The sequence below is a fragment of the Humulus lupulus genome, chromosome 2 (genome assembly GCF_963169125.1).
Source record: "Humulus lupulus chromosome 2, drHumLupu1.1, whole genome shotgun sequence".
Lineage (NCBI taxonomy): Eukaryota > Viridiplantae > Streptophyta > Magnoliopsida > Rosales > Cannabaceae > Humulus > Humulus lupulus.
The window spans coordinates 80,882,821-80,909,121 of record NC_084794.1 but is presented as its reverse complement, the minus strand read 5'-3'; the positions used below and the strand labels follow the sequence as shown (position 1 = coordinate 80,909,121).

Genomic DNA, 26,301 nt, shown 5'->3' with positions numbered 1-26,301 from the left:
CCTCCTGGACTGTGTAGACGGATCGGACGGAGACGTTATAACAGCTTCGTGCACTTCGTTGGTCTCCCCGGAGGGTGTCGATGCGCCCGTTGTCGCATGGAAACTTCAAGCATAAGTGGCGTATCGAGGTTATGGCCCCAACATCGATTAGGACCGGTCGGCCTAGGATGGCATTATACGTCGTGGGGCAGTCGACCACCACGAATGTGCAGTGCTTGAAGGCACAAGCGTCGCTGTCTCCTCTGAGGGTGACTGGAAGTTGAATTTTGCCTAAAGGCATGAGTGCATCCCCATTGAACCCCTGAAGCTGGATGGGGCATGGGATCAGATCTGTCTCGGTTAATCCGATCGCGTGGAAGGCAGCTTTGAAGAGGATGTTGACGGAGCTTCCATTATCGACTAGGATCCGTGACACCTTCTTATTGGCGATCTGGGCTTCCATGACGAGGGGATCGTTGTGGGGGAAGTGCACATGTCGGGCGTCATCTTCCGTGAAGGTGATGGGAAGATCCATCATTCGGGGACGCTGAGCAGGTGACTGAACCAAGGCGCACATCTCCCCGGTGTGTTCTAACTCCCTTAAGTACCTTTTCTGGGAGTTGCGGGTGCTTCCGGCAAGGTGCGGTCCTCCGGAAATGGTGGCCACGTGTCCGTCAACGGGTGGCGGAGCAAGGCCAGACAGATATGGTTTTCCAGGTCCTGGAGTCAACATGGCAATGGGTGCCGGAGAGGTCGGAGCAGGAAGCGCTGGGAACTGAGATCCAGGAGCTTGGGGGTGACCGGCTCCAGGAGCGCTAGCGGTACCCCTCTGTCCCGGAGAATACGTAGCTCCGTGAACTACTCCCTGTCCAGGATAGATTATGGGTATCCTCACCCATTGACCGAGGTGTCCCGCTCTTGCCAGGGACTCGATCTCATCCTTCAGCTGAAGGCATTCGTTTGTGGTGTGCCCCACGTCTCCGTGGAACTCACACCTCTTATTGGAGTCTCGCGGACGCCTTCCTCCGTGAGATACTTTCAGGGGCTTCTGGTAGTTGACCATATTACAGGTCACCCGATAGACGTTCTCTCGCGAGTCTATCAAACTGGTGTAATCCGTGAACTTGGGCTCATAGTTCTTCCGGGGTTTCTTTGAATGGTCCCCCCGGTTGGAGTTTCTTCCGCCTCGTTTATTCCGCGATTGGCTCAGATTTTGTTCTGGGCCTTCCGCTTGCGGTTGCGACGGGCCGGGAGCGATACTACATCCGGTTGGTACAGCTCCGTACCCAGAGAAATGGGTTTGACTCGGCGTCTGAGCAGACGCGGAAGGTCCATACACGCTTGGAGTGAACTGGGCCCCTGGAAGCGTGAAGGCTGGCGCGGGAGCTTGCGAAGCAAAGCTCGGTGCAATCACGGAGGGTGTCGGAGCTGGGGGAACTCCAAAGGCCTGTTGGTAGGCATCTTCAAGGTTGATGATTCCTTGAGCTTTTGATATGAATTCGGACAGAGTTTCTGCTCGCCTCCTTTGCATTTCTCCCCATAGCAGGGAGCCGACGGTAAGCCCCGATTGAAGGGTGATCAGCTTCATGTCATCGCTGACCTTGGTCTTAGCAGCAGCTTCCATCATTCTTTGAATGAAAGCTTTGAGGCTCTCATTGGGTAGCTGCTTGATGTTGGTTAAGGAAACAACCTCCATGTCGTGGTCCCGGGCAACAATGAACTGCCTCCTGAATGCGGACTGTAGCTCCTTCCAACTGTGGATGGATCCGGGAGCTAATCTTTTCCACCAGTCTTCCGCGGACTTGGTAGGGTGAGTGAGAAGCACATGCATTTGGCATCCTCACTGACGCGCGCCACTTGCATCATCTTGTTGTATTTAGCTAGATGGGTGCGCGGGTCTGTCCTCCCCTCATATAATTCTATGTGAGGCATTTTGAAGTTCTCCGGGAGGGGCGTTTCCGCGATCCTCCGAATACATGGTTCCGGGTCTTCTTCCTCAGAGTCTGACAGGGCCCCACTTTGCTTCCGGACCAGCTTGGTCAAGGCAGCGATCTGTTCCTCGAGCCTCTTGGTATCGCTCTCCGGGAGGTCACGTCCCCGGAGCTTGTCGTTGAGATGATTTCGCAGGTCATCTCCGCGAGGCCGGGCCTTTTCTCCTTTGGCCTTTTCGTACTTGGCCTCCAACCTTTTCCTTAGGTCCACCGTGGACCAGCTATCTTCGGAGTGCGTGTCCGCAGCCCGACCGTCCTGGTTGATGGAATCACTGGGGCGATTGTTCCTTCCCCTAGGCCTGGGTGCCTTAGCACCGGGCCCTTTAGGCACAGAGTGCCCCCTTGGGGCTGAAGGACGTCTGGGCTTAGAAGCGCCAGAGACCTTCTGCGCGCGGGGGGGGGGGGGCAGTCGGCCTGGTGATTCACGCCTTTAGGAGGTGCAGGGGCGTTAGTGCGCACAAGCTCCCCAACTTTTTCTTTGCCCTTGTTAGGGGCGGCTTTGGATGGTCCAGCAGCGGCGGGATCCGGCATGGTGGCATCAGCACCACCTAAAACAGAGGCGTCCGAGTCCGAGTCGCCTAGATCTCCGAACTTACTTTGGAGGCGCTCCATCATGCGCTGCATTTTTCCGGAGACGCGCTCCTGCTCAGCGAGCTTGGCCTTAGTGGCCACCAGTTCTTCGGCTACTTGGACCAGTTCTGGATCCTTCTCGTAGTAGTAGCCGTCTTTGTAGTAACCGTCTCGGACATACTCTTCTTCGTTTTCTAAGTATGTCGTATCTTCAGTACTGACCCGATCCTGGCGGGATGTCGGGTCTTCACCTTGGTAGTCCGAGTCGTGGGTACTTTCTCCTTCGGTCTGGGCTGCCGAGGGTTCGTTTTGTACCGCATCTTCCATCATAGTATCGGGGTTGACCTTAGCATTTTTGTCAACCGCGGATTTTCTCGTAGTCACCATCTTTTCAGTACGCAGAAAAAGAGCTGACTAACAACTCCCTACAGCTCTCAATGAAAGCACCAAAATGTTTACCGAGTTTTTCGGAAACGAATACGAACAAAATAATAAAAAGATAAGAACTATAGAAGTGCAGAAATATAAATAGACAAATAAGTTTTTTACGTGGTTCAGGCGTTAACGAGCCCTAGTCCACGAGTCGATGTTATTATACTTGTAGAGAATTACAGTAAGATGGCTGGTGTACAAGAACCTCACAAATTCACAGTGTTTCTCTCTCGTTCTCTAGAAGAAGACGAAGCTAGAGAGATTTTGGTAGGGCTTTTGCTATGTAATGTGTTCTTTTTCTCCCCCTATTGCAAAATGAGGGGGCCTTTATAGCTAGAGTTTTGGATTAGGGTTTCACTCTGCCCCCCTGAGTCTTAATTACACCAGCCATAAATAGGGGATACAATTACCGTAGTCGCCTGGCTACCAGGCTCTATGTGGGTATATTTACATGAAAGTATGGGGAATGCACAAAGGCAGCTGTCTTTTCCAGGCTGTCAGCGGAACAGTAGGCGAAATGGTACTTTTAGGCGTGCTGGGATGTGTGCGGCCTCGACCTGTCGGGCGTGTCAGGCGGGATCCTGTGTCAGGTGGATATCATTCCAACTATGCCTCCTCCATGACTCGACCGCTTGGTCTTCTTCCGTGTGAGGCACGGAACTGTATCCGCGAAGGTAACCTGAAGAGCTTCTCTTGGAAGGACCTTCCTCGAAGGATATCCCTTCGGGAGTCCGGGAGAATTGACGAGCTTCCGTGTCGCGGTTGCTTGAAAGAGTAAGCTGGACACTAAACGGGAGAGGCGAAGCCTTTCTGTCCATCCGCGAGCTCTGGTCACCTTTCGTGAAAGACTTTGATAATTCTGCTTTCCCGAGGCTATCCATCTAAACGCTATCCGGAAATCTGGATAACATTTATAAATAATAATAATATTGTGATTATGTTAGATATAGTTATTAATATTAATTTTAATTAACAACATATTGTAACTTGTATAAATATTTATTTATTTTTTGAGTAATTGTATAAATATTAATTTTAATAAATATATTCATTTTAAATAAAAATAAATAAATTTATTTTATTTTATTGAAGGTAGTAACTATAATTATTATTCTTATTAAAAATTAAGAAAAAAAAATAAAATGTCAATATATATATATAAATACAAAGTTGGGGAATGTGGTATTTTTGTAATTTATTAAACATACCCTGTAAAAAGATTTTTTTTTATATTACGGTGAGAGTTGTAATTATTCAATTTTTTTTATATTTCTTAAGTGTTGTTTGGTAACACTTAAAAAATAATTTTTTATTTAATTAATTAAAAATTTGAAAATTAAACATAAAATGTGTTTAGTAACTCTATTTTTATTTATTATTTTTTTAAATTTTAATTAAAATTTGAAAATAGAATTTTTTAACTTTCAATTTTTTTAAAAATAATTTTCAATTTTTCCTTTCTTCTTTAAACTAATACCTTATATTGTTAAACAAAAAATAAAAATAAAAATTATCAAACGCGTTTATTAGTTTTTGTTTTTAAAAACAAAAATAGTTACAAAACACATTTTTATTTTTTTAAAATAAAAAAAAAATTATATTTCTATTTTTTGTTTAAAAAATTCAAAAACAAGAATTTTACCGGGCGCTAGTTCTTTAACAGCTAGTTAGAAAGGTGAGGTCTGCGGAAGAAGAAACCCTAGTTCCGGAGCAAGAAGAAGAGCAAGCTACTACCCAACTAGAAGGAGAAGGGGAAGCAGCCTCGCCGTCGGAGCAGCAAGCCGTCTCAGTTCCGGTTTCGGCCTCGGACACTCTCACCATGTTCTATCAGGTGAATTTTCCTCGTTACATTTGGTTTTTTATTTTTATTATTACATAAAACTACATTCCTTTTGGGAATTAGGAATTAATTATATAGTACATAGGCATTGCTAATAGCACGGCCACGTTAACTTTTGTGTTTGAGCATTTGGAAAGTACCAATGCAAATGTTTAAGATTTCGTTTATGGGAAATTGTTTCTGTCTCATTGGCTTTCAAATACTTCAATTTTGTCCCTTTTGCTTGACAATTGCTTGTTCATTTTGATAATGCTGGTCTGAATTTAACTTTAAACTTTTTTTTAAGGATAAATAAGCCCGTAAATTGTGACTGCTTATTACAATTGCTTCATTGGAAGTTTTAAGAGGCAGATGGTGAGCACTCCCGATAGATGCTGAAGTTTCAAATTCACCCAAAATAAGGCATACATCTTATACTCTATTTTACAACAATGAATAGTAAAATATATTTTATTAGTTTTTTTCGTTTTTAATTAATAATTTTTTTTGCAGTAATTTTTAATTTTTTTTATGTGTGTATGTGTGTATATAATAATATTATATATTTAAAAATAGAATATTTTAATGATGTGAAGAAGAAGAGCATCTATTACTATTGCATTAGTGGGTCTTTCTTGTTTTGGATATTTGAGTTGAGAGTTTTTTGGATGTTTATGAGCCTTGTCTCAGCCTTTAGTAGTTGCTTAACTTATTGAGTGACATCCTTCTTTTGCATATATGAAGGCAGATGGAACAATGAGTGAGGCGGGTATTCCAAGGGTGGTCGACGCCTTAGAGGTATATTAATGTAGTCCCTAATTATTTTTGTTTACCTTTACGGTGCAATGCTACATTATAGAGTTACATACAAGTATCTATTGTTCAACAACATGAGCCAAAAGCGATGCTATATATCAAGGGGAGAGGGGGAGAAGAGAATAACTGTTTTTGAAGATGAATACCATATGAAATGCTGGCAAATATGAGATGCTGACTTAGTATGGATTTTATTTCTCATCAAATTACATTTTGATCTTCGAAACGCGTGTTTTTGGCTGATGTTCTGAGATAATGAAGTCAATAGATAATCACAGTTTGTTAAAGTTTCTATAAAAAGTAGCTGGAGTTCAATAAAGTCGAGAAAGATAGGTGGACAAATATATGATGTTTGCAAACTTTGGACTGATTATTGGCATTTATATCTTTTAAGTTAAAAGAATTTGATCAATATCTGTTCGTTTGATCCGCTCTTATGGATATTCTTATCTGTTCTTTCTATCTACTACATTTGAAAATTGCAATTGCTGACTCATGCTTTATCTTGCAGCAAATTCAGGGTGTTTCCAATTTGAAGGTTAATGTCATTGAGGATGTTGCTAGTGTTTAGGTATGTATAGACTGAAGCTTGTTGTTTCTTATGTTTAGCCTAAGGCTACTTACTTCCCGTGCTGACAGTTATGCGTTCGATAGTCCTAAATTCTTCAACTACATTATTAGCATATGGAAACCTTATGTTTGTCATGGTAGATCACAAATACCTATGGTTTACAAATTATTTTGTCAAATCTTTCTCTCTAGCATGTTTACCTAATTGAATAGGAATCATTATGTTTGCTAAAATTATGTTTACTAAAGTGATTGAATAGGAATCATTATGTTTACCAAAATGAGGAGTGGGAGAACTTGGTGGGATAAGGGGAAAAGAACGAGAATACTTTTTTTCCAATAATCCAATTACTCTCCGTGGTTTCTATTTTTCTTTATTTCCTTTTATAAAATTAAAATTAAAAAGATAATTTTTTCATTTAAAAATCTATCTCACTAAAATACTACTTTATATATTTTTAATCAAAAATGATAATTTAGTCAATTTAAACATTCCAATTACGTTTTTTGTTTATGTAAATAAGATAAAATGATTTCGATTCATTTTCTACTTAGTTTTAGTAAACAACATAATACAAAATTACAAATAATGATTCTATATTTTATTTCTATTTATTTCATCATTAATTTACGTTTGTCATCAGTGAATATTTGTCACCTGCTTAGAGCGTACTCCTTATGTTACTATGAACCTCAAACTTTTTACATAATTTACTTGTTGATTAATTTTGTAATTAATTATATATTTTTATGTTTCTTTGCTAGATGTGCCAACATGGAAATTTCTGACATAGTTCATTAATCATGATTTTTTATTTCATTCTGTTTTTCAGCTGGAAAAACAGACAACAGTCCAAGCTACTGGGGTGGCTTCCAGCTTGGTTGAGACCATACAGGGTTCAGACTTCAAACTACAAACATTGAATTTGAGTTTCAACGATGAAGAAAATGTTGCTGTGTAGATTGATTCATGAAAGCTCCACTCAAAATTAAGGTTCGAACAAAAGGAAAGAGAAAAAGTATAATTTTGTTACTGAAGTTATGTTATCTTGACTCTTGTGGCCATCTTGTAGTTATTTAGTGTTGATAGTTTCATAGCCTTCATTTATGTGGTATCCGAGGAATGCATATTACTGTTATTGAGGATAAGCGTTCTGGTTGAAAGAAATTTTCATAATGCAAGTTTGTGATTTTGCAATTTGGTAGGTATGGATGGTCACATGATATGCTGATTTAATGTTTATAGTTCAACATGGTCCTGAAAAGATATAGCACGAACTTGCTAAGATATGATTGTAAGCATGGAACATGTAATCATTTTAAGGCTTGAGCAAAAAGTGCATGGACAAATGTGGTAGTAAGTAGCTTTTACTTTTTGAAATTTAGAACTGAGAAGAAAGCTCTGGATTAGTGAGTGGTGCCATAAGATAAGCCCCTATTATTAGCAATGTTCAACTAAAGTCATCCAAGAACAAAGGTAAAAAAAAAAAGAAAGCATAAAGGAGGGAGGTGGATCATTACTTTGACAATATAAAAGCAGAAAGAGGTTATTAAAGACATGGAAAATTGACATGGTTTGGCTCTCTCTAGTATGAGTGGATAGCTGGATCACAGCATGGACAGATTCCATTCTCTCCATAGCCATTAGCCAGTGTTTCATGATGATCATCAACATGCAGTACTTGTTTGTAAGGTTGTATTTAAATTAATAGGTGGGCCTATGACCGACGTACAGCTGCAGAGAGATATTATTTCCTGACCTGGTAAAGGCTGATTTTTGGGAATTTATTTATTCACAAGAGTAGTCCCACGAGGGAAAATTTACTCGACTCAGTCTAGTCTAAGTGTAGTACTAAGTTTTGTTTTCTCTAATTCGTATTAATGACCATTCATTAACTATATGATAACAAAAAAGTAAACTTTAATTTGACGATTAATTTTGGTATTACTATTTTGCATGATCCCTTTGGTAACACCTAATAAAAAAGATCAAGCTGGTGTCACATCAAAACATACAGGAAGAGGGACCCTAGTCAACTAATCCTCGAGATTTGATGATAGATATTTTGTCGGATGCACACAAACAAATCCAACCTAACACGTTTATGCAAAATCAAACCTTTGCTTGCAGTGTCCTAACCTAAGGAAAGCATAGGATACCCTAACAATTTTGTACGCCAAGTCAGTCCATCTAAACATCTGAAGGTAACTAATAATTTTAATTCTCAATCTTACACTTATTTCCCTCTACAACCCTTTTCTACAATTTCTAGTTCTTGCTAATCATACCCTGAATACTTTATATTGCTGGATAATGGTAATTGTTGTGAATGTCAATTGCTTCTTAGAAAGGGTATTTGTTGATTTGTATCTTTTTAGTCTTTAATTGAGAAAATATTTCACCTACTATAATAGCATTTTTCTAATGTTCACTCTTGGGTTATAGATCTAGAGGAGTTACAACTTATTGAACTTATGACTTGATCTACTTTGCCAAAAGATCCTTGTACATTGATCAAATTATGCTTCTTGCAATCCAGGTCAAGAAGCTCCAAAGGGCTTGTCTAAGGAACCCCGTGAAGGTGAAAAAATATACTTCATATCTTAAATTTGTTATCAAAAATACTTCTCCTGACTTGAAGTGAAAGTGATTATTGGTTTTATGTCCTAACCTAAGGAAAGCATAGGATACCCTAACATAAAGGAGTTATTAATTAACATTCAAAAGGGGTTAGAAAGGAACGTAAAGGACCAGCCGAGATAGTTGTCAAGTGAAGTTGAAATGGGGGAAGAAAGCAACGCCTTTTATATTCTTCGAAAGGGTGATACGATTGGTATATATAGGAGTTTAAGCGATTGCCAAGCTCAAGTCGGATCATCGGTACTATTTCAATACCCTGCTCTACTTTTGATTATTTGAAACTTTGACCCAGTACAATTTTTGCTTTTGGGTCTTATTCGTATTGGATTAAAAAGTTTTGTGTTTTATGTTTGAGTGTGATAGGTTAGACCTGCAAATAGTTAGCCAAACAGAGAAAATGCAGAGAGTTGAAGAAGAAAAGAATGCCTCAATATTGCACACCAGGAAATTGGAGAGCCTGGTCTCTCCCTTTCGGTTATAACTCCACAAAGCAAATCACACCCACTAATAGCTCATACTCTCTCTATTAATACTCCTCCATACCTTGATAACGTGCACCCTAGCCACACTAAGGCCTAACCCACCTAACTAACTCATTAACAATACTAATCCCCTACTGCTCCTTCACCCTTGCCTCTCCTGCTCCTCCTAGCATACACATAAGTAATAGGTGGCCTATCAATACCTCCCACTAGAAGTTTCACCTTGTCCTCAAGGTGAAAATGAGGAAATTGTTCTTGAATGATCCCAAATTCTTCTCAAGTAGCTTCAAAATCTGGCAAGTGCTTCCACTTGATCAAAGCTTGAGGGGCCTCTTTATGGGTACCTAGTCGAACTTCCAACACAGAGTCAGGTTCCAATTCCCATTCCAAGTCTGCTGTAAGGCCTGGAGGAAGCGACGAAGGTTGCTGGTTTGGTCCCAAAGCTGCTCGTAGGAGGGAAACATGGAAGACCGGATGTATAGTGGCATCGGGAGGCAATCCAAGCCGATAGGCAGTAAAGGGCCAAAAAAACGAGGTGATAGCTTCTCATTCAACCTTTTAGCTACAGTACGTTGACGATAGGGCCTCAACTTCACATAAACTAAGTCTCCTACCTTGTATTGCACATCCCTAGGCTTGTGATCCGCCTGAACCTTCATTTTTTGCTGCGCACGGTGCAAGTTTTGTTTCAGCATACTCAATATCGCATCCCGATCTCGAAGGTTTTGCTCCACCGCAGATACCTTGGTACTAGCTTGCTCAAACCGAAGCAATGGGGGAGGGTCGCGGTGATAAAGGGCACGGAATGGAGTCATACCAGTCGAGGAGTGAAACGAAGTGTTGTACCAATATTCTGCCCAAGGCAACCACTTAGTCCATTGGCTGGGTTTAGCGCTAACAAAACAGTGGAGATAAGTCTCCAAACACCGATTAACAACCTCCGTTTGGCCATCCGATTGAGGATGATAGGCTGTACTGTGCTTCAAGGCTGTCCCCTGTAATCTGAATAGTTCCTTCCAAAAAAGACTCAAAAAAATCTTGTCCCTATCTGAGACAATGGAACAAGGAATACCATGAAGTTTAACAACTTCCCGTACAAAAACTGTAGTTACGGTCACAGCTGTAAAGGAATGTCGAAGAGGGATAAAGTACCCAAACTTGCTCAACCTGTCTACCACCACCAAAATAGAATCAAACCCATTCGACAATGACAATCCTTCAATGAAATCCATAGAAATGTCATCCCAAACTTGCTCTGGAATAGGCAAGGGCTGCAATAACCCAACTGAGGATTGGGCGAGGTATTTGTGCTGCTGACAAACTACACATTCAGCCACAAAACGCTGATCATCCTTGCGCATTCCTTGCCAATATAAATCTGCTGCGAGGCGATGAAATGTTTTGAAGACCCCCGAGTGACCACCCACACTACTGCCATGATATTCTTGTAACAATAGAGGGATAAAAGGGGAAGACGACGGTAGCACAAGCCTGCCACGAAACTTAAGGCATCCTTGCACCAAAGTGAACCCCTCGCACTGCTGCCTTAAAGCTAATTCCTTCATCACCTTTACTAGCGCCGGGTCTGCGGCAACATGAGCCTTCAGATCAGGAATGGACAGTACATTCGGCACTGAAATGGCAGCTAGAGAAACCTCGGAATGGACCCTCGATAAGGCGTCGGCGGTTTTGATCTGCAATCCAGGTTTGTACTGAATGTCGAAATCATATCCTAAGATTTTGGTGAGCCATTTCTGATGTTCCAAAGCCACCAGTCGCTGCTCTAGCAAATATTTCAAGCTCTGCTGGTCCGTTCTGACCAAAAACTTATGCCCCAGAAGGTAAGGTCTCCATTTCAGTATAGCAAGAACTATCGCCATCAACTCCCGCTCATACACAGATTTTGTGCGTGCTCGAGATGACAACACTTGACTGTAAAAGGCGATTGGTCTGCTATTTTGCATCAACACAACCCCAAGGCCCACTCTCGAAGCATCCGCCTCCAACACAAATGGTTCTGAGAAATTGGGCAGCGCCAAAACCGGAACCGAGCACATGGCTTGCTTAAGCTTCCCGAAAGCTTCTTGAGCCTCAACCGACCAATCAAATGCATCTTTTTTGAGCTGAATGTCAAAGGCTTCGCAATGCTACCATAGCCTTTGACAAACTTCCGATAGTAATCCGTGAGACCCAAAAATCCCCGTAAGCCTTTGATTGTCTGCGGAACAGGCTAGCTGTCCATGGCCTCTATCTTGCTCGGGTCAGCCGATACCCCTTGTGCCGAAATGATGTGACCGAGATACTCCACCTATTCTTGAGCAAACATACACTTTTTCTGATTGGCGTACAACTGATGTTGTTGAAGGCGCTGCAACACCAAGGTGAGATGCTGAACATGCTTCATAATGAAACACTATAAACCAATATATCATCAAAAAACACCAAGACAAACTTCCTCGAGTAATCACGAAAAACCTCGTTCATAAGTGCTTGGAAAGTTGCTGGGGCATTTGTAAGGCCAAAAGGCATGACAAGGAACTCGTAATGTCCCTCATGAGTCTGGAAAGCTGTCTTCTCCACATCTCGAGTCGTCACGTGAATCTGGTGATACCCCGACTTTAAATCCAACTTGGAGAAAATCTTAGCCCCATGAAGCTCATCTAACAACTCATCGATCATCGGAATCGGAAACTTATCAGCCACCATTTCTCGATTCAAAGCTCTATAATCCACGCAAAAAGGCCAACTCCCATCCTTCTTCTTGACAAGTAACATCGGGCTCGAAAAAGGACTAGTGCTTGGGCGAATTATACCTGCTTGTAACATCTCAGACACCAACCGCTCAATCTCGTCCTTTTGAACTTGCGCATACCGATATGGGCGTACTGAAATAGGCCCCGCTCTTGCTCGAAGGGTAATGGCATGCTCACAGGTGCGGCTAGGTGGTAGTCCTGTGGGCATGGCAAACACCGCCCTAAACTCCTGAAGCACACTGCCTACGGCCGAGGGAACCTGCTGCTGCTCGAGTGGTGTCTCCGTTGACAAAGCCCCAAATTATACCCCAAACCCCTGAGCCTCCTTCTCCACTGATAATATCATTGCCTTGAGCGAAATAGGCGATTTGCACAAGCTGGGATCCCCTTGCAAGGTTACCCTCATCCCTGCCATTTCGAACTTCATCACTAATGTGCGCCAATTTACTTGCATATTGCCAAGGGTTTCCAACCACTTAATGCCCAAAATCACATCCGCTCCCCCTAACTCCAATGGTAAGAAATCAGTCACCACACGCAAAGTCCCCAAATCCAGCTCAACTTGTGCACAAATCCCCTCTGTCCTAACCTTGCCTCCGGTGCCTAACAATACTCCATAACATGATGTAACTGTGATTGGGATACCCGTGGCTAATACCACGTCCATAGAAATGAAGTTGTGGGTAGCCCCACTATCAATCAAGACCGTAACTGATTGCTGCCCAATGTGGCCAGCAAGCTTCATGGTATGTGCCGATGTGATGCCCACTAAGGAGTTAAGCGATAAAGTGGCTAGAGTTTCTTTAGTACCCACGGTTTCCCCCGAATCAGGTGATGGCAGCGGGGACTCCTTCGGTAAAGGCGAATCATCCTCATCCATCACTAGTAAAACTTGCAATAGTTTTTTATCACTCATGCCCCCGAAAAAACTTTTTATCACATTTGAAACAAACCCTGCGGGCTTTCTTATCCTGGAACTCCACCTCCGTGAGGCGACGGAACGACGGTTTCTGCAGTGGAGGAGCAGCCGGCTGAGACTGAATTGACGGTGCCGAAGAAGAGGGAGGCATAAGAGAACGGCTACTGAACGGGTTGATGGTTTGTCTGAAAGGTGTAATTGGGCTCAATGTTGTCTTGGGCAAAGTGGGCCGCGACTGAGGGCCCATGTGCAGCAATTGATGGCCTTCTTCCACTCTTTGGGCCGTCTCCATGAGCTGGGCCAAACTTACTGGTTGGAGGGTATGCAGGGTAGCTTTGATGTCGTCCTTGAGCCCCCGCACGAAGCTCCCTTTGAGGATATGGTCTTGTACATTTGGTATTCGAGAAGCTAGGAGCTCCCAACGAACTCTATAGTCCTTCACAGTCGTAGTTTGAGTGATCGACATCAACTCTTTGGAGAGAGTGCCGACTGGAACAGCTTGGAAATGCAAGATGACGAGTTTCTTCAATGTTGCCCAAGAGGTGATTGGTCGGCGTTGGTTCTCCCATTGAAACCAGGTGAGAGCATCCCCATCCAAACCCACAATGGCGGTTTCCAACATCAATTGTTCGGACATCCGTGTGAGCAAGAAGTATCTCTCAGCCCGATAAATCCAATCATCGGGATTAACGCTGCTGAACAAAGGAAGCTCCATTTGAGGCGCCCGATAATCCGGCCCAACATTCTGGCCGGAGAAGTAAGAGTCCATCTGAACAGAGGGTGGTGGTGGTGCTGCTCCAGACGCAGGCGGAATCAGAGCAGACAGTAACCTCGACGAAATGGGAGTTGGAGCTGAAGAAATGTCCCCTTCTAAAGCTCGACGAAGCCGATCTGCACTAGCCACCGTGGTGTCGGTATTGGGCTTGCCTGGAGCTTGAAGTAGTTGGGCTAAATGGGTAACTAAGTAGTCCATCTTCTTTTCCATGGCCGACAATCGTTGAACCTCGGTTTTCAGCACTCTAATTCCTTGGGCAAGTGTTGAAACTCAGTCCGAACTGCTTGAATTTCCCGACTAACCTTCGACTGAATCGCCTCCACTCTTTCTTCCAAAATTTTCCACTGAGAATCCTTTTTGGGTCACATGCCGATCGAGTGCTTTGATACCACTTGATAGGTTAGACCTGCAAATAGTTAGCCAAACAGAGAAAATGCAGAGAGTTGAAGAAGAAAAGAATGCCTCAATATTGCACACCAGGAAATTCGAGAGCCTAGTCTCTCCCTTTCAGTTTCAACTCCACAAAGCAAATCACACCCACAAACAGCTCATACTCTCTCTATTAATACTCCTCCCTACCTTGATAATGTGCACCCTAGCCACACTAAGGCCTAACCCACCTAACTAACTCAGTAACAATACTAATCCCCTACTGCTCCTTCGCCCTTGCCTCTCCTGCTCCTCCTAGCATACACATAAGTAATAGGTGGCTTATTAGAGTGGATAAATGATTTCTTGCAAGAAATATTTACATTGCTTTTGTATGTATCCATGTTGTGTTGAAGTAAAGTGGAAGCCTTTTCTGGTTTGAGCAGGTAAAATAACACAAAAACGATTTTATGGCTTCTTTTTTTTTTGGTTGTAGATGTACGATCCTTCTATCAGTGTGCATAAAGGCTATAATTTGTCAAAGGAGGCTGAGAATTTTCTTATCTCCCGGGGGCTTAAGAACGCTACTTACTCTATTAGTGTCAATGATGTGAAAGATAATCTTTACGGCAAACTTGGGAAACTTGTTGCTTGTCCTTACCAGGTTTGTACTTGTGTAAGGAATGGAGATTATGGCACGGTATAACTAAGAACCTGAACTTCTGTTATTGTGTTAATGGTGTCCTCACTGATTTTTCTCTCAGCAACCAGCTTCCTTTGAGGAAGAGGGTGAGGACGACTCTTCACCAGAGAGATGGCAGGAAGCACTTGAGTTAGCAGAGCTTGCTGTAAGTCTACATTGACTCGTGCTTCGTGAAAATTTTGATATGACACAAGGAAAAGATCTGTATGTAGATATTATCAGCTATTGGTTATAAGTTTCAAAGAATTATCTCTGTTTTTAACATCAGCCTGGGGAATGTAAATTGAGGATCTTCTGGTTAGATGCTTGCCAAACTTGGAAGTTCATATATAACTTGTATGATGAATGCTTCTGGTGATTAAATGATCTTTTGATCCGATCAGATCGACATGAGAATGTGAAGCCTCTAGCTTGGCTTGATATAAATTTCAAAGAATTATTTTTGTTTTTAGCATCATCTTGGGGAATACAAATTGAGGAACTTCTGGTTAGATGCTTGCCAAACTTGGTAGTTCATAGTTAACTTGTTATATGATGAATGTTTCTGGTGATTAAATGATCTGAAAACTTGGGCTAGTTCAAGTCGTTGGGTGTGTGAGTGCGAGTGGAAGGGAGAAGGGATTCAAATTCCCATGGAATAAAAAAAATGATATTTTGATCCGAGTAGATTGACATGATAATGTGAAGCCTCTGTTTTTGCTTGATCATGATGTGGCACTATTGATTCAATTTTTGTAGATTTTGTTATTATTATTATTTTTTGCAGGAGAAGGTTGGCTGTAGTTCATTACCTACAATTTCTCGAAATAAAGATTTCAGATCAAATAGTTGCATGACCCCCATTGAAACGCTTAATGTTTCTTCTCGCTGTGTAAGTTTCTATCTGAAGATATCTAGTTAGTACTCTTGTGGACCGATCATGTGGCCACATGTTTTATGGAATGGAAAACATTCCGGCAATGTGTAAAACAATTTGAACATTATTCTTTCTGGTGTGGTCACAGTAGTGCATGAATTGTAAACATCTTTGGTGAACTTTCTTCACACCTTCCCATTACTTAATGCTTCATATTGACACGACAATATTAGTTCCATACTTATGCTGACTAGGTATTTATCCAGAAATGAGCTTTGAGAATGAATAGTGTCATTTGTGTTTCTTCCAGGATTCTTGTATTCTTGAGTTCGATGGTGCTTCGAAAGGAAATCCTGGACTAGCAGGTGCTGGAGCTGTGCTGCGTGCTGAGGATGGAAGTGCGGTATAATATCTGAAATAAATCTGGCGCCTCTGATTATTGAATCTATTGCTTATTAGTAGTATCATAACTTTTGGTCTTTGCAGGTATGGCAGTTGCGTGAAGGGGTTGGCATTGCAACGAACAATGTTGCTGAATATCGTGCATTACTTTTAGGACTTAAACAAGCTCTCAAAAAAGGATTTAAACATTTACGTTGTCAGGGTGACTCTATGCTTGTCTGTATGCAGGTTTGTTGAGTGTGTACCCTAAGATACATGTAATTGTCGTCCATTTTATGCTTAATTCATTATTGACACATTATGCTGATGTTACAAGTTAAGAGAGGGAATAATTGATTTGTGCTGAAAGAATCTGAGTTTGCAAGGTTAAAAATTGGATAACTGAAAATGAAAGTATTACCCAGTTAGCAATAACTTCTTATTTATTGACCTTGTATAATTGTAGAGTAACTTTGTATATGTGCTTCTGATCTCCCACTTGAATATTTTCTTCCTGTCTCAAGTGCTTTGGCTTTCAATTCTGAGATTTAGCATGCTTGTGGTTCTTATTCAATTTCCTAATTTCACAGATTCAGGGCAAGTGGAAAATAAAAAACCAGAATATGGCTGACTTGTGTAAACAGGCAAAGGAACTCACGGAAAAGTTTTTGTCGTTTCAGATCAATCATGTTCTCAGGGTGTGTGGATATTGACTTATTTCTTTTAAAATTAAGCACTATATTGGTGTTTATCTCAAAATTAGCATAATTTGACATGCAACATTTTTTGTAATGTAATAAAAACTCCTCATTATTCAGGAATATAATTCTGCAGCTGATGTTCAAGCAAACCAAGCAGTATATCTTAGGGGTGAGGAACTTATAGCATTACTCAATCTAAACAATTTCTTCTTTATTGATTTGAAATGTTTTTATTTTCGCGGATTTAACCTGACTTTGCTGTGCTTCAACAGATGGAGAAGTTGAAGAGGATTGTAAAGAATTAATGTAAAGTCTAGAGAGAGCTACTTTTGCTCCTAAATTGTGTCCAGAATCAGACTTATGTTGTGGTGGCTCAGTTATTTGGTCGAACTTGTATTTTTTTGTTCAATTGGTACTTAGTATTAAACTGTGTTATATTTTAAGTAAATTAATATAGAATTAGGCTTGCCCTTATCCTGATTCTGCGTTTATTCCAACTTTCATCTCTTAATTACTTTGTTAGGTCCCTAATTGAAATTGGAACCTCTAATGTTCAATGCCTTGAAGACTTGCCTATTTGATTGAACTTAAAGAACTGCCTGTTCAGTAAAATTATAATTCTCTGGGTTATATGGCTTAGTAGATATTTATTCTCTCTATTGCTCTTTTTGCAAAAATATACCATAAAAATTAGTGTAATTATATATATATATATGTATATATATTATTTTTACTATGTGATTATATTTCTCGATCACACTATCATTTTGGATGACGCATTAAACAATTTTTCTTTTGTAGAAATTTCTTTTGGATATTTAAAAAATGTATTAATTTTCTTCTTTGAATTATTCGGACTTCCTTAATTAATTATTAATTATAAAGCTTAAACTGAAGTTTGACTCACAGGAGAAAGTTGTTTTGTTTCTGAAGTAAGACAGAAAAAATAAAACATGCACTTGAAGATGTAAACGACATGTCGTATGATAATATATTATCTAACGGCTATCCATCGCTGAAACGGAAGCTATGTGACGGCTACGAATAAACAAGGGGTAACTTTGTATATTATCTGAGAGCTCCGACCCCACAAAAACCCGTTTTTGATAGGATAGGCAGGGAACGAAGCACACAAAAGTGGAAGCTTGTTCTCGCACTCCCAAACGAAAATGGCGACTCTTTCACTCTCAGCTCTTCATTCAATTTCTACCCGCAAACCCATTTGTTCCTTCGTCGTTCCAAGCTCTTCCCCGGCCGTTATTCCATGTCGTAACACTCGCCTCCGGAGCTACGGCGTTGCTGGCTCCTCAAGGTGTTGGATAGCCTTAACGGCGAACTCGAACAAGTCCCGTGGAGTTAGAAAGGTGAGGTCTGTGGAAGAAGAAACCCTAGTTCCGGAGCAAGAAGAAGAGCAAGCTACTACCCAACAAGAAGGAGAAGGGGAAGCCGCCTCGTCGTCGGAGCAGCAAGCCGTCTCAGTTCCCGTTTCGGCCTCGGACACTCTCACCATGTTCTTTCAGGTGAATTTTCCTTGTTACATTTGGTTTTTTATTTTTATTATTACATAAAACTACATTCCTTTTGGGAATTAGGAATTAATTATATAGTACATAGGCATTGCTAATAGCACGGCTACGTTAACTTTTGTGTTTGAGCATTTGGAAAGTACCAATGCAAGTGTTTAAGATTTCGTTTATGGGAAATTGTTTCTGTCTCATTGGCTTTCAAATACTTCAATTTTGTCCCTTTTGCTTGACAATTGCTTGTTCATTTTGATAATGCTGGTCTGAATTTAACTTTAAACATTTTTTTAAGGATAAATAAGCCCGTAAATTGTGACTGATTATTACAATTGCTTCATTGGAAGTTTTAAGAGGTAGATGGTTAGCACTCCCGATAGATGCAGAAGTTTCAAATTCACCCAAAATAAGGCATACATCATATACTCTATTTTACAATGAATAGTAAAATATATTTTATTAGTTTTTTTCGTTTTTATTTTTAAAATTTTTTTTGTTAGTAATTTTAATTTTTTTTTATGTGTGTATATAATAATATTATATATTTAAAAATAGAATATTTTAATGATGTAAAGAAGAAGAGCATCTATTACAATTGCATTAGTGGGTCTTTCTTGTTTTGGATATTTGAGTTGAGAAATTTTTTGGATGTTTATGAGCCTTGTCTCAGCCTTTAGTAGTTGCTTAACTTATTGAGTGACATCCTTCTTTTGCATATATGAAGGCAGATGGAACAATGAGTGAGGCGGGTATTCCAAGGGTGGTCGACGCCTTAGAGGTATATAAATGTAGTCCCTAATTATTTTTGTTTACCTTTACGGTGCAATGCTACATTATAGAGTTACATACAAGTATCTATTGTTCAACAACATGAACCAAAAGCGATGCTATATATCAAGGGGAGAGGGGGAGAAGAGAATAATTGTTTTTGGAGATGAATACCATATGAAATGCTGGCAAACATGTGATGCTGACTTAGTATGGATTTTATTTCTCATCAAATTACATTTTGATCTTCAAAACGGGTGTTTTTGGCTGATGTTCTGAGATAATGAAGTCAATAGATAGTCACAGTTTGTTAAAGTTTCTATAAAAAGTAGCTGGAATTCAATAAAGTCGAGAAAGATAGGTGGACAAATATATGATGTTTGCAAACTTTGGACTGATTATTGGCATTTATATCTTTTAAGGAAAATGAATTTGAGCAATATCTGTTCGTTTGATCTGCTCTTATGGATATTTATATCTGTTCTTTCTACCTACTACATTTGAAAATTGAAATTGCTGACTCATGCTTTATCTTGCAGCAAATTCAGGGTGTCTCCAATTTGAAGGTTAATGTCATTGAGGGTATTGCTAGTGTTGGGGTATGTATAGACTGAAGCTTGTTGTTTCTTATGTTTAGCCTATGGCTACTTACTTCCCGTGATGACAGTTATGCGTTCGATAGTCCTAAATTCTTCAACTACATTATTAGCATATGGAAACCTTATGTTTGTCATGGTAGATCACAAACACCTATGGTTTACAAATTATTTTGTCAAATCTTTCTCTCTAGCATGTTTACCTAATTGAATAGGAATCATTATGTTTGCTAAAATTATGTTTACTAAAATGATTGAATAGGAATCATTATGTTTACTAAAATGAGGAGTGGGAGAACTTGGTGGGATAAGGGGGAAAAGAACGAGAATACTTTTTTTTTTTTCCAATAATCCAATTACTCTCCATGGTTTCTATTTTTCTTTATTTCCTTTTTTAAAAGTAAAATTCAAAAGATAATTTTGTCATTTAAAAATCTATCTCACTAAAATACTACTTTATATATTTTTAATCAAAAATGAAAATTTAGTCAATTTAAACATTCCAATTATGTTTCTTGATTAAGTAAATAAGATAAAATGATTTTGATTCATTTTCTACTTAGGTTTTGTAAACAGCATAATACAAATAATGATTCTGATTATTCTATATTTTATTTCCATTTATTTCATCATTAATTTATGTTTGTCATCAGTGAATATTAGTCACCTGCTTAGAGAGTACTCCTTATGTTAATATGAACCCCAAACTTTTTACATAATTTACTTGTTGATGAATTTTGTAATTAATTATATATTTTTATGTTTCTTTGCTAGATGTGCAAACATGGAAATTTCTGACATAGTTCATTAGTATTGATTTTTTATTTCATTCTGTTTTTCAGTTGGAAAAACAGACAACAGTCCAAGCTACTGGGGTGGCTTCCAGCTTGGTTGAGACCATACAGGGTTCAGGCTTTAAACTACAAACATTGAATTTGAGTTTCAACGATGAAGAAAATGTTGCTGTGTAGATCATGATTCATGAAAGCTCCACTCGAAATTAAGGTTCGAACAAAAGGAAAGAGAAAAAGTATAATTTTGTTACTGAAGTTATGTTATCTTGACTCTTCCTCATGGGGCCATCTTGTAGTTATTTAGTGTTGAGAGTTTCATAGCCTTCATTTATGTGGTATCCGAGGAATGCATATTACTGTTATTGAGGATAAACGTTCTGGTTGAAAGAAATTTTCATAATGCAAGTTGGTGATTTTGCAATTTGGTAGGTATGGATGATCACATGATATTCTGATTAAATGTTTATAGTTCAACATGGTCCTGAAAAGATATAGCACGAACTTGCTAAGATATATGATTGTAAGTATGGAACATGAACATGTTATCATTTTAAGGCTTGAGCAAAGTGCATGGACAAATGTGGTAGTAAGTAGCTTTTACTTTTTGAAATTTAGAACTGAGAAGAAAGCTCTGGATTAGTGAGTGGTGGCCATAAGATAAGCCCCTATTATTAGCATTGTTCAACTAAAGTCATCCAAGAACAAAGGTAAAAAAAAAAAAAAAAGCATAAAGGAGGGAGGTGGATCATTACTTTGACAATATAAAAGCAGATAGGATATTAAAGACATGGAAAATTGACATGGTCTGACTCTCTCTATTATGAGTGTAGCTGGATCACAGCATGGACAGATTCCATTCTCTCCATAGCCATTAGCCAGTGTTTCATGATGATCATCAACATGCAGTACTTGTTTGTAAGGTTGTGTTTAGATTTAATAGGTGGGCCTATGACCACCGTACAGCTACAGAGAGATATTATTTCCTGACCTGGCAAAGGCTGGTTTTTGGGAATTTATTTATTCACAAGAGTAGTCCCACGAGGGAAAATTTACTCGACTCAGTCTAGTCTAAGTGTAGTACTAAGTTTTGTTTTCTCTAATTCGTATTAATGACCATTCATTAACTATATGATAACAAAAAAGTAAACTTTAATTTGACGATTAATTTTGGTATTACTATTTTGCATGATCCCTTTGGTAACACCTAATAAAAAAGATCAAGCTGGTGTCACATCAAAACATACAGGAAGAGGGACCCTAGTCAACTAATCCTCGAGATTTGATGATAGATATTTTGTCGGATGCACACAAACAAATCCAACCTAACACGTTTATGAAAAATCAAACCTTTGCTTGCAGTGTCCTAACCTAACGAAAGCATAGGATACCCTAACAATTTTGTACGCCAATTTAAAACCCTTCTCTCTCTCTCTCTCTCTCTCTCAAAGAAAGAACCTAACACCCTTTTCATTAATCCTGGGAAATGCCCTGGAATAGTTCTGTCATGGGATCTGAACTCTGGAACTTACTTGTTTTTGACCTTTCAAATATTATATATTATATGGGCAAGTTGTGATATAATATATTAGAGTTTAAGGTGTTGTAGATAGACCTGTCTTTAGTATTGACTATGATTCAAAACACTAGTGGAGACTGGAGACTTCAAGCCAGAAAAAAGATACTAGTAGTAGTAACAACATTAATATGGACTTTCTAGATAATCAATGTATGAGAATTCCCATGTTTCATATGACATGGCATGTGAATATCACATGCATGCACTGGACAAAGACTATAAAGGGCAAGAGGAACCATCCCATCGTCACTTGCTTATTTTTGTATATTTTTTTAAATTGCAAAGGGAGTAAGACAAATCCTCAAGGCTTAACCTCAGGCTTACCTAAATTACAAGGTCCACATGCTTAATAAGGATGAGCTGTGATAAGGGGTTCTTTTATTGTTTCCTATTTGCGGTAAGATATTAGCATTGATTATACCGTGGAAATATCGCCCAGTTTTTTTAGATGCAAGTGTAACCTCAGTGTTGTTATAATAGACTAATAGATAATAGATACACATGTACAAGATACAACCCCTATGACTAACTAGTCTCTCTACAACTTGGTACCCTTTTTTTTTACGGTTGAATAGTCTATGGCTGCTGCCAAGTGTTTTATTTATTTCATAAGGAAATTAATATCCTGGTCCCCTTGGCTCTGTCACCAAGCCTCTGACTTTAATTGTTTTCTTATTATATGATTAATGAGGCTCCTTAAAAAATATAAAAGAAAAGGTATCTCGCACAAGCAAGACTCGAAAATAGTACTAGTGAAAAATGCTTCTTCTTCTGCTGCTTCGCTTTGGTTATAGGTTTCAAGGACAGACCTCGTGTGAAGACATGATATTAGTGGTGACGTACAATTTGATGAGTGAAGAGATAGATAAACTAGTTTTGTCCTTTGGGTCATGTGGGTCGAACTACTAAGTCAGATATTGGTCAGCGAGCCATACTTTATGTCTAAGTGAAGCTGGCAAGCAACACTAGTTTACTTTAACCAGACCGCCAGCTACTACTTCTCTCTCTCTTCTTCTGTTCACCATTTCCTCACTTATTTATACTGCTCTCTGCTGCTCTCCAAAACCATCTCAACTCACAAGTTTCTCCCAATGGCTTTAAAATCTTTTCTTCTACTGGCCACTATTCTCCTAGTAACTACAAAGGTATGAACTTCTTCACTCTCTTACACTCCTTAACCCCTTCCTATACAAATGGAGAAATCAGAACTTTTTTGTCTATATATTAGTTTCTTTCTCACTAGCAGGGTGTCTAAATGGTAAAATAGTAAATGCCCTTTTATATTCTTAGGTATCTTATGATGATGAGAGGCATGAAACTGTGTTCAACACTTTATTTATTTTATTTCCTTGATGTGTCTACATTCTGTTTGGTTTACATTACCTTAACCATATACAGATTACATAGTTTCCTCTAATATTTATTGTTTCGACAACAAGTGTTTTGAGTTCTAACTTGAAAGCTTTTCTATTTGGTTATAGTTTGTCTATGCAGATGTTCCAGTAACAGGAACATATCCTCCCAAGGCTCCCTTGGCCCCAGTTCCTCCAGTCAAGCCACCAACTCCGGTTGTCAAGCCCCCAGTTCCAGTTCCTACCCCAGTATACAAGCCACCAACTCCAGTTGTGAAGCCACCAACTCCGGTTGTCAAACCACCAACTCCAGTGATCAAGCCCCCAGTTCCAGTTCCTACCCCAGTATACAAGCCACCAGTACTAGTGCCTCCACCAGTAGTGAAACCACCAACTCCTGTGCCTCCTCCAGCCTACAAGCCACCAGTATCAGTGCCTCCTCCAGTAGTGAAGCCACCTGCTCCAGTGCCTCCCCCAGCATACAAACCACCAGTATCAGTGCCTCCTCCTGTAGTGACACCACCGGCTCCAGTAAAGGTGCCTCCTCCAGCATACAAGCCCCCAGTTACAGTGCCTCCACCAGCATACAAGCCCCCTGTCCAGCCATCACCACCAATGCCTCCTGTTAAGTCCTTGAAAGGTAAGACATCACACATAAGCCTCTTGATTAGTTATTTTTGCTCTAATGAAAGTGTTTGGTGATTTTATTTTTGGGTTTGTTTGTTTTGGGCAGATTGCACCCCACTGTGTGACACTAGGTGCTCATTACATTCAAGGCCAAATATTTGCAAAAGAGCATGCATGACATGCTGCGGCAGATGCAAATGTGTTCCCCCAGGCACGTACGGCAACAGGGGAAAATGTGGCAAGTGCTATGCTGATATGAGAACCCGTGGCAACAAATACAAGTGTCCTTGAGAATGAATGAGACAGTGTTCGGTTGCCTGTAGTAAAAGAAATGGTTTATCACCACTTTCGATGAGTACTTTCTACTAGTTGCCAGCAAGTGTCAAACAATCTAATAGCATATGAATAAAGAGTAAATCGATTTGTAATGCGTGTCTAGTTAGTTTTCCTATGCATTATTACATATTTAATATGTACAACTTTTTACTAATTAGTAGTCAATATATGGATTTGTTTCTTAAAATAAAATTTCATTTTTGATTGAGCAGCTCATCATGATGGAAAAATAAAAACAAACACTTTCTAGCTTCTAAGTTTTGGAAAAGGGTTAATCACTATGGGATGATTATGCTTTTTTAATAAGGTGGAATCTCTATTTAGCATCCTTCACTTTTTTTTCTTTCCTACTTCACCGTTTGAGTACTTTGGACCTTTGGTTCTGTTTCTTACTTTTATAAAAGTGGCTGTGAGTGAAGTTGAAGAAGGTTTAAGCATTGAATGTTAACAAGGTAGGTTTAAGCATTAAAACTTGTCTATTACAAGTACAATGTAGTTGGTACTTTTATCAAGATATTTTCTTATGAGAGATGAAGGCAAGATAAGCAAAAGGTACACTTGCAACAGGAGTCGATCAAACCGGTTTTCCATCTAGAATTTCCAGAAAGCAACAAAAAAATAAAATGAAAAGAGTCACAACGTGAAGTCTTTGGTACTGTCACCTTGCAAAGTACCACATTCGTAGAGTTCATCCGCTCCTGCTGTTTTCTTTCATCTGTGGTTAACATCTGTCCTAATACATGCATTGTAGTTATCCAAAACGACAAGAGAATTTTATTGGTTTTTTACCTAACAATGGCTACATTCAAAGGGTAGTAATTGTGTTCTGTACCTTAATTATACAAGGGAAAATACTCAAATAAGATATGGCTATTGACACTCTTAGAGCACACTCTCGGTGAATCTTAGAGTACACTTAAGAGCACTATTTTTTTTTTTACCTAAATGTATTTTTTTATATATACAAACAATAAATATTTTATTATTTTTTTATAAACTTATATATATATGTGATATTATTATATTTAATTATTTTATTTTTTAAAATAAATAAAATATTTTTAAAAAATATAATATTTAAATAATGTAGAGAACAAATAGAAGTTAATACATGGTATAATATTAAAATTTGAGTTAAATTATTAAAATTTGAGTTAAATTATAAAAAATATATGTTTTGGTGAAATATTTTGTAATACACTTTTTTTATAATATTTAGCACAAACTCACAAAAATATCTTCCATCAGTTACTTTATATATATATTTATAGGCGAATTCTTCAATCCCTCACATGACTCAGTCCTTCAGTGTGGGGTCCAGCTTTGTGCCATTTGTCAAAATTTTATAGGACTCGGTGTTTTTGTCACATTTGTTTTTGACTTGCAATGACCGATTTGGTGAACCGGTTAGAAAGTTGTTGGTGATGTGGGTATAAAAAGTAGGGGCAAAAAAGTAATTCCTTGTCCAAAAATATGTACAGTTGAGGAGTTGATCGTAAACTTAATATGAATTTGAGAGATATTTACGATTTTGGTAACGTAAGCATTGTGGTTCCGGCAAGTGATTTATATGTTATGTTGAGTGAGATGCACCAATAACCACGTAAGTAAAACTGATATATATTTTGTAGTGTTTTGTAAGTTTTTTTTAAAGTTTTTTCCCTGGACTTGATCGTAAACTTAATGACTTGATTGTAAACTTAATATGAATTTGAGAGATATTTACGATTTTGGTAACGTAAGCATTGTGCTTCCGCCAAGTTATTTATATGTTATGTTGAGTGAGATGCACCAATAACCACGTAAGAAAAACTGATATATATTTTGTAGTGTTTTGTAAGTTTTTTTAAAGTTTTTTCCCTGGACTTGATCGTAAACTTAAGGACTTGATTGTAAACTTAATATGAATTTGAGAGATATTTACGATTTTGGTAACGTAAGCATTGTGCTTCCGCCAAGTTATTTATATGTTATG

The 26,301-nt window shown here is 39.2% G+C and overlaps 3 protein-coding genes across 9 annotated transcripts; all 3 read left to right on the top strand.

The window, feature by feature from the left end:
* The first annotated feature begins 4,628 nt into the window (after positions 1 to 4,628).
* LOC133818098 (uncharacterized) lies at positions 4,629 to 17,387 on the top strand. 7 transcript variants are annotated; one of them, XM_062250798.1, is made up of 15 exons: positions 4,629 to 4,803; positions 5,540 to 5,589; positions 6,119 to 6,178; positions 7,011 to 7,171; positions 8,309 to 8,382; positions 8,718 to 8,759; positions 8,855 to 9,058; positions 14,613 to 14,780; positions 14,881 to 14,964; positions 15,586 to 15,690; positions 15,986 to 16,078; positions 16,162 to 16,305; positions 16,647 to 16,754; positions 16,875 to 16,926; positions 17,030 to 17,387. In XM_062250798.1, the coding sequence occupies exons 7-15, from the start codon at positions 8,960 to 8,962 to the stop codon at positions 17,065 to 17,067; spliced, it is 891 nt and encodes a 296-aa protein (XP_062106782.1). In that variant the 5' UTR covers positions 4,629 to 4,803; positions 5,540 to 5,589; positions 6,119 to 6,178; positions 7,011 to 7,171; positions 8,309 to 8,382; positions 8,718 to 8,759; positions 8,855 to 8,959; the 3' UTR covers positions 17,068 to 17,387. The 7 variants fall into 7 exon arrangements, with proteins under 7 accessions (XP_062106782.1, XP_062106783.1, XP_062106781.1 ...); XM_062250799.1 differs by having other exon boundaries at positions 5,536 to 5,589; positions 8,865 to 9,058; XM_062250797.1 differs by having other exon boundaries at positions 5,536 to 5,589.
* A 352-nt stretch (positions 17,388 to 17,739) lies between these two features.
* LOC133818100 (uncharacterized) lies at positions 17,740 to 20,856 on the top strand. Its single transcript, XM_062250804.1, has 4 exons — positions 17,740 to 18,277; positions 19,002 to 19,055; positions 19,585 to 19,644; positions 20,484 to 20,856. The coding sequence occupies exons 1-4, from the start codon at positions 17,927 to 17,929 to the stop codon at positions 20,610 to 20,612; spliced, it is 594 nt and encodes a 197-aa protein (XP_062106788.1). The 5' UTR covers positions 17,740 to 17,926; the 3' UTR covers positions 20,613 to 20,856.
* A 2,063-nt stretch (positions 20,857 to 22,919) lies between these two features.
* LOC133818097 (repetitive proline-rich cell wall protein 2) lies at positions 22,920 to 24,542 on the top strand. The gene is made up of 3 exons (XM_062250796.1): positions 22,920 to 23,156; positions 23,493 to 24,003; positions 24,097 to 24,542. Exons 1-3 carry the CDS (start codon positions 23,103 to 23,105, stop codon positions 24,279 to 24,281), a joined length of 750 nt encoding a protein of 249 aa, XP_062106780.1. The 5' UTR covers positions 22,920 to 23,102; the 3' UTR covers positions 24,282 to 24,542.
* Positions 24,543 to 26,301: the final 1,759 nt, after the last annotated feature.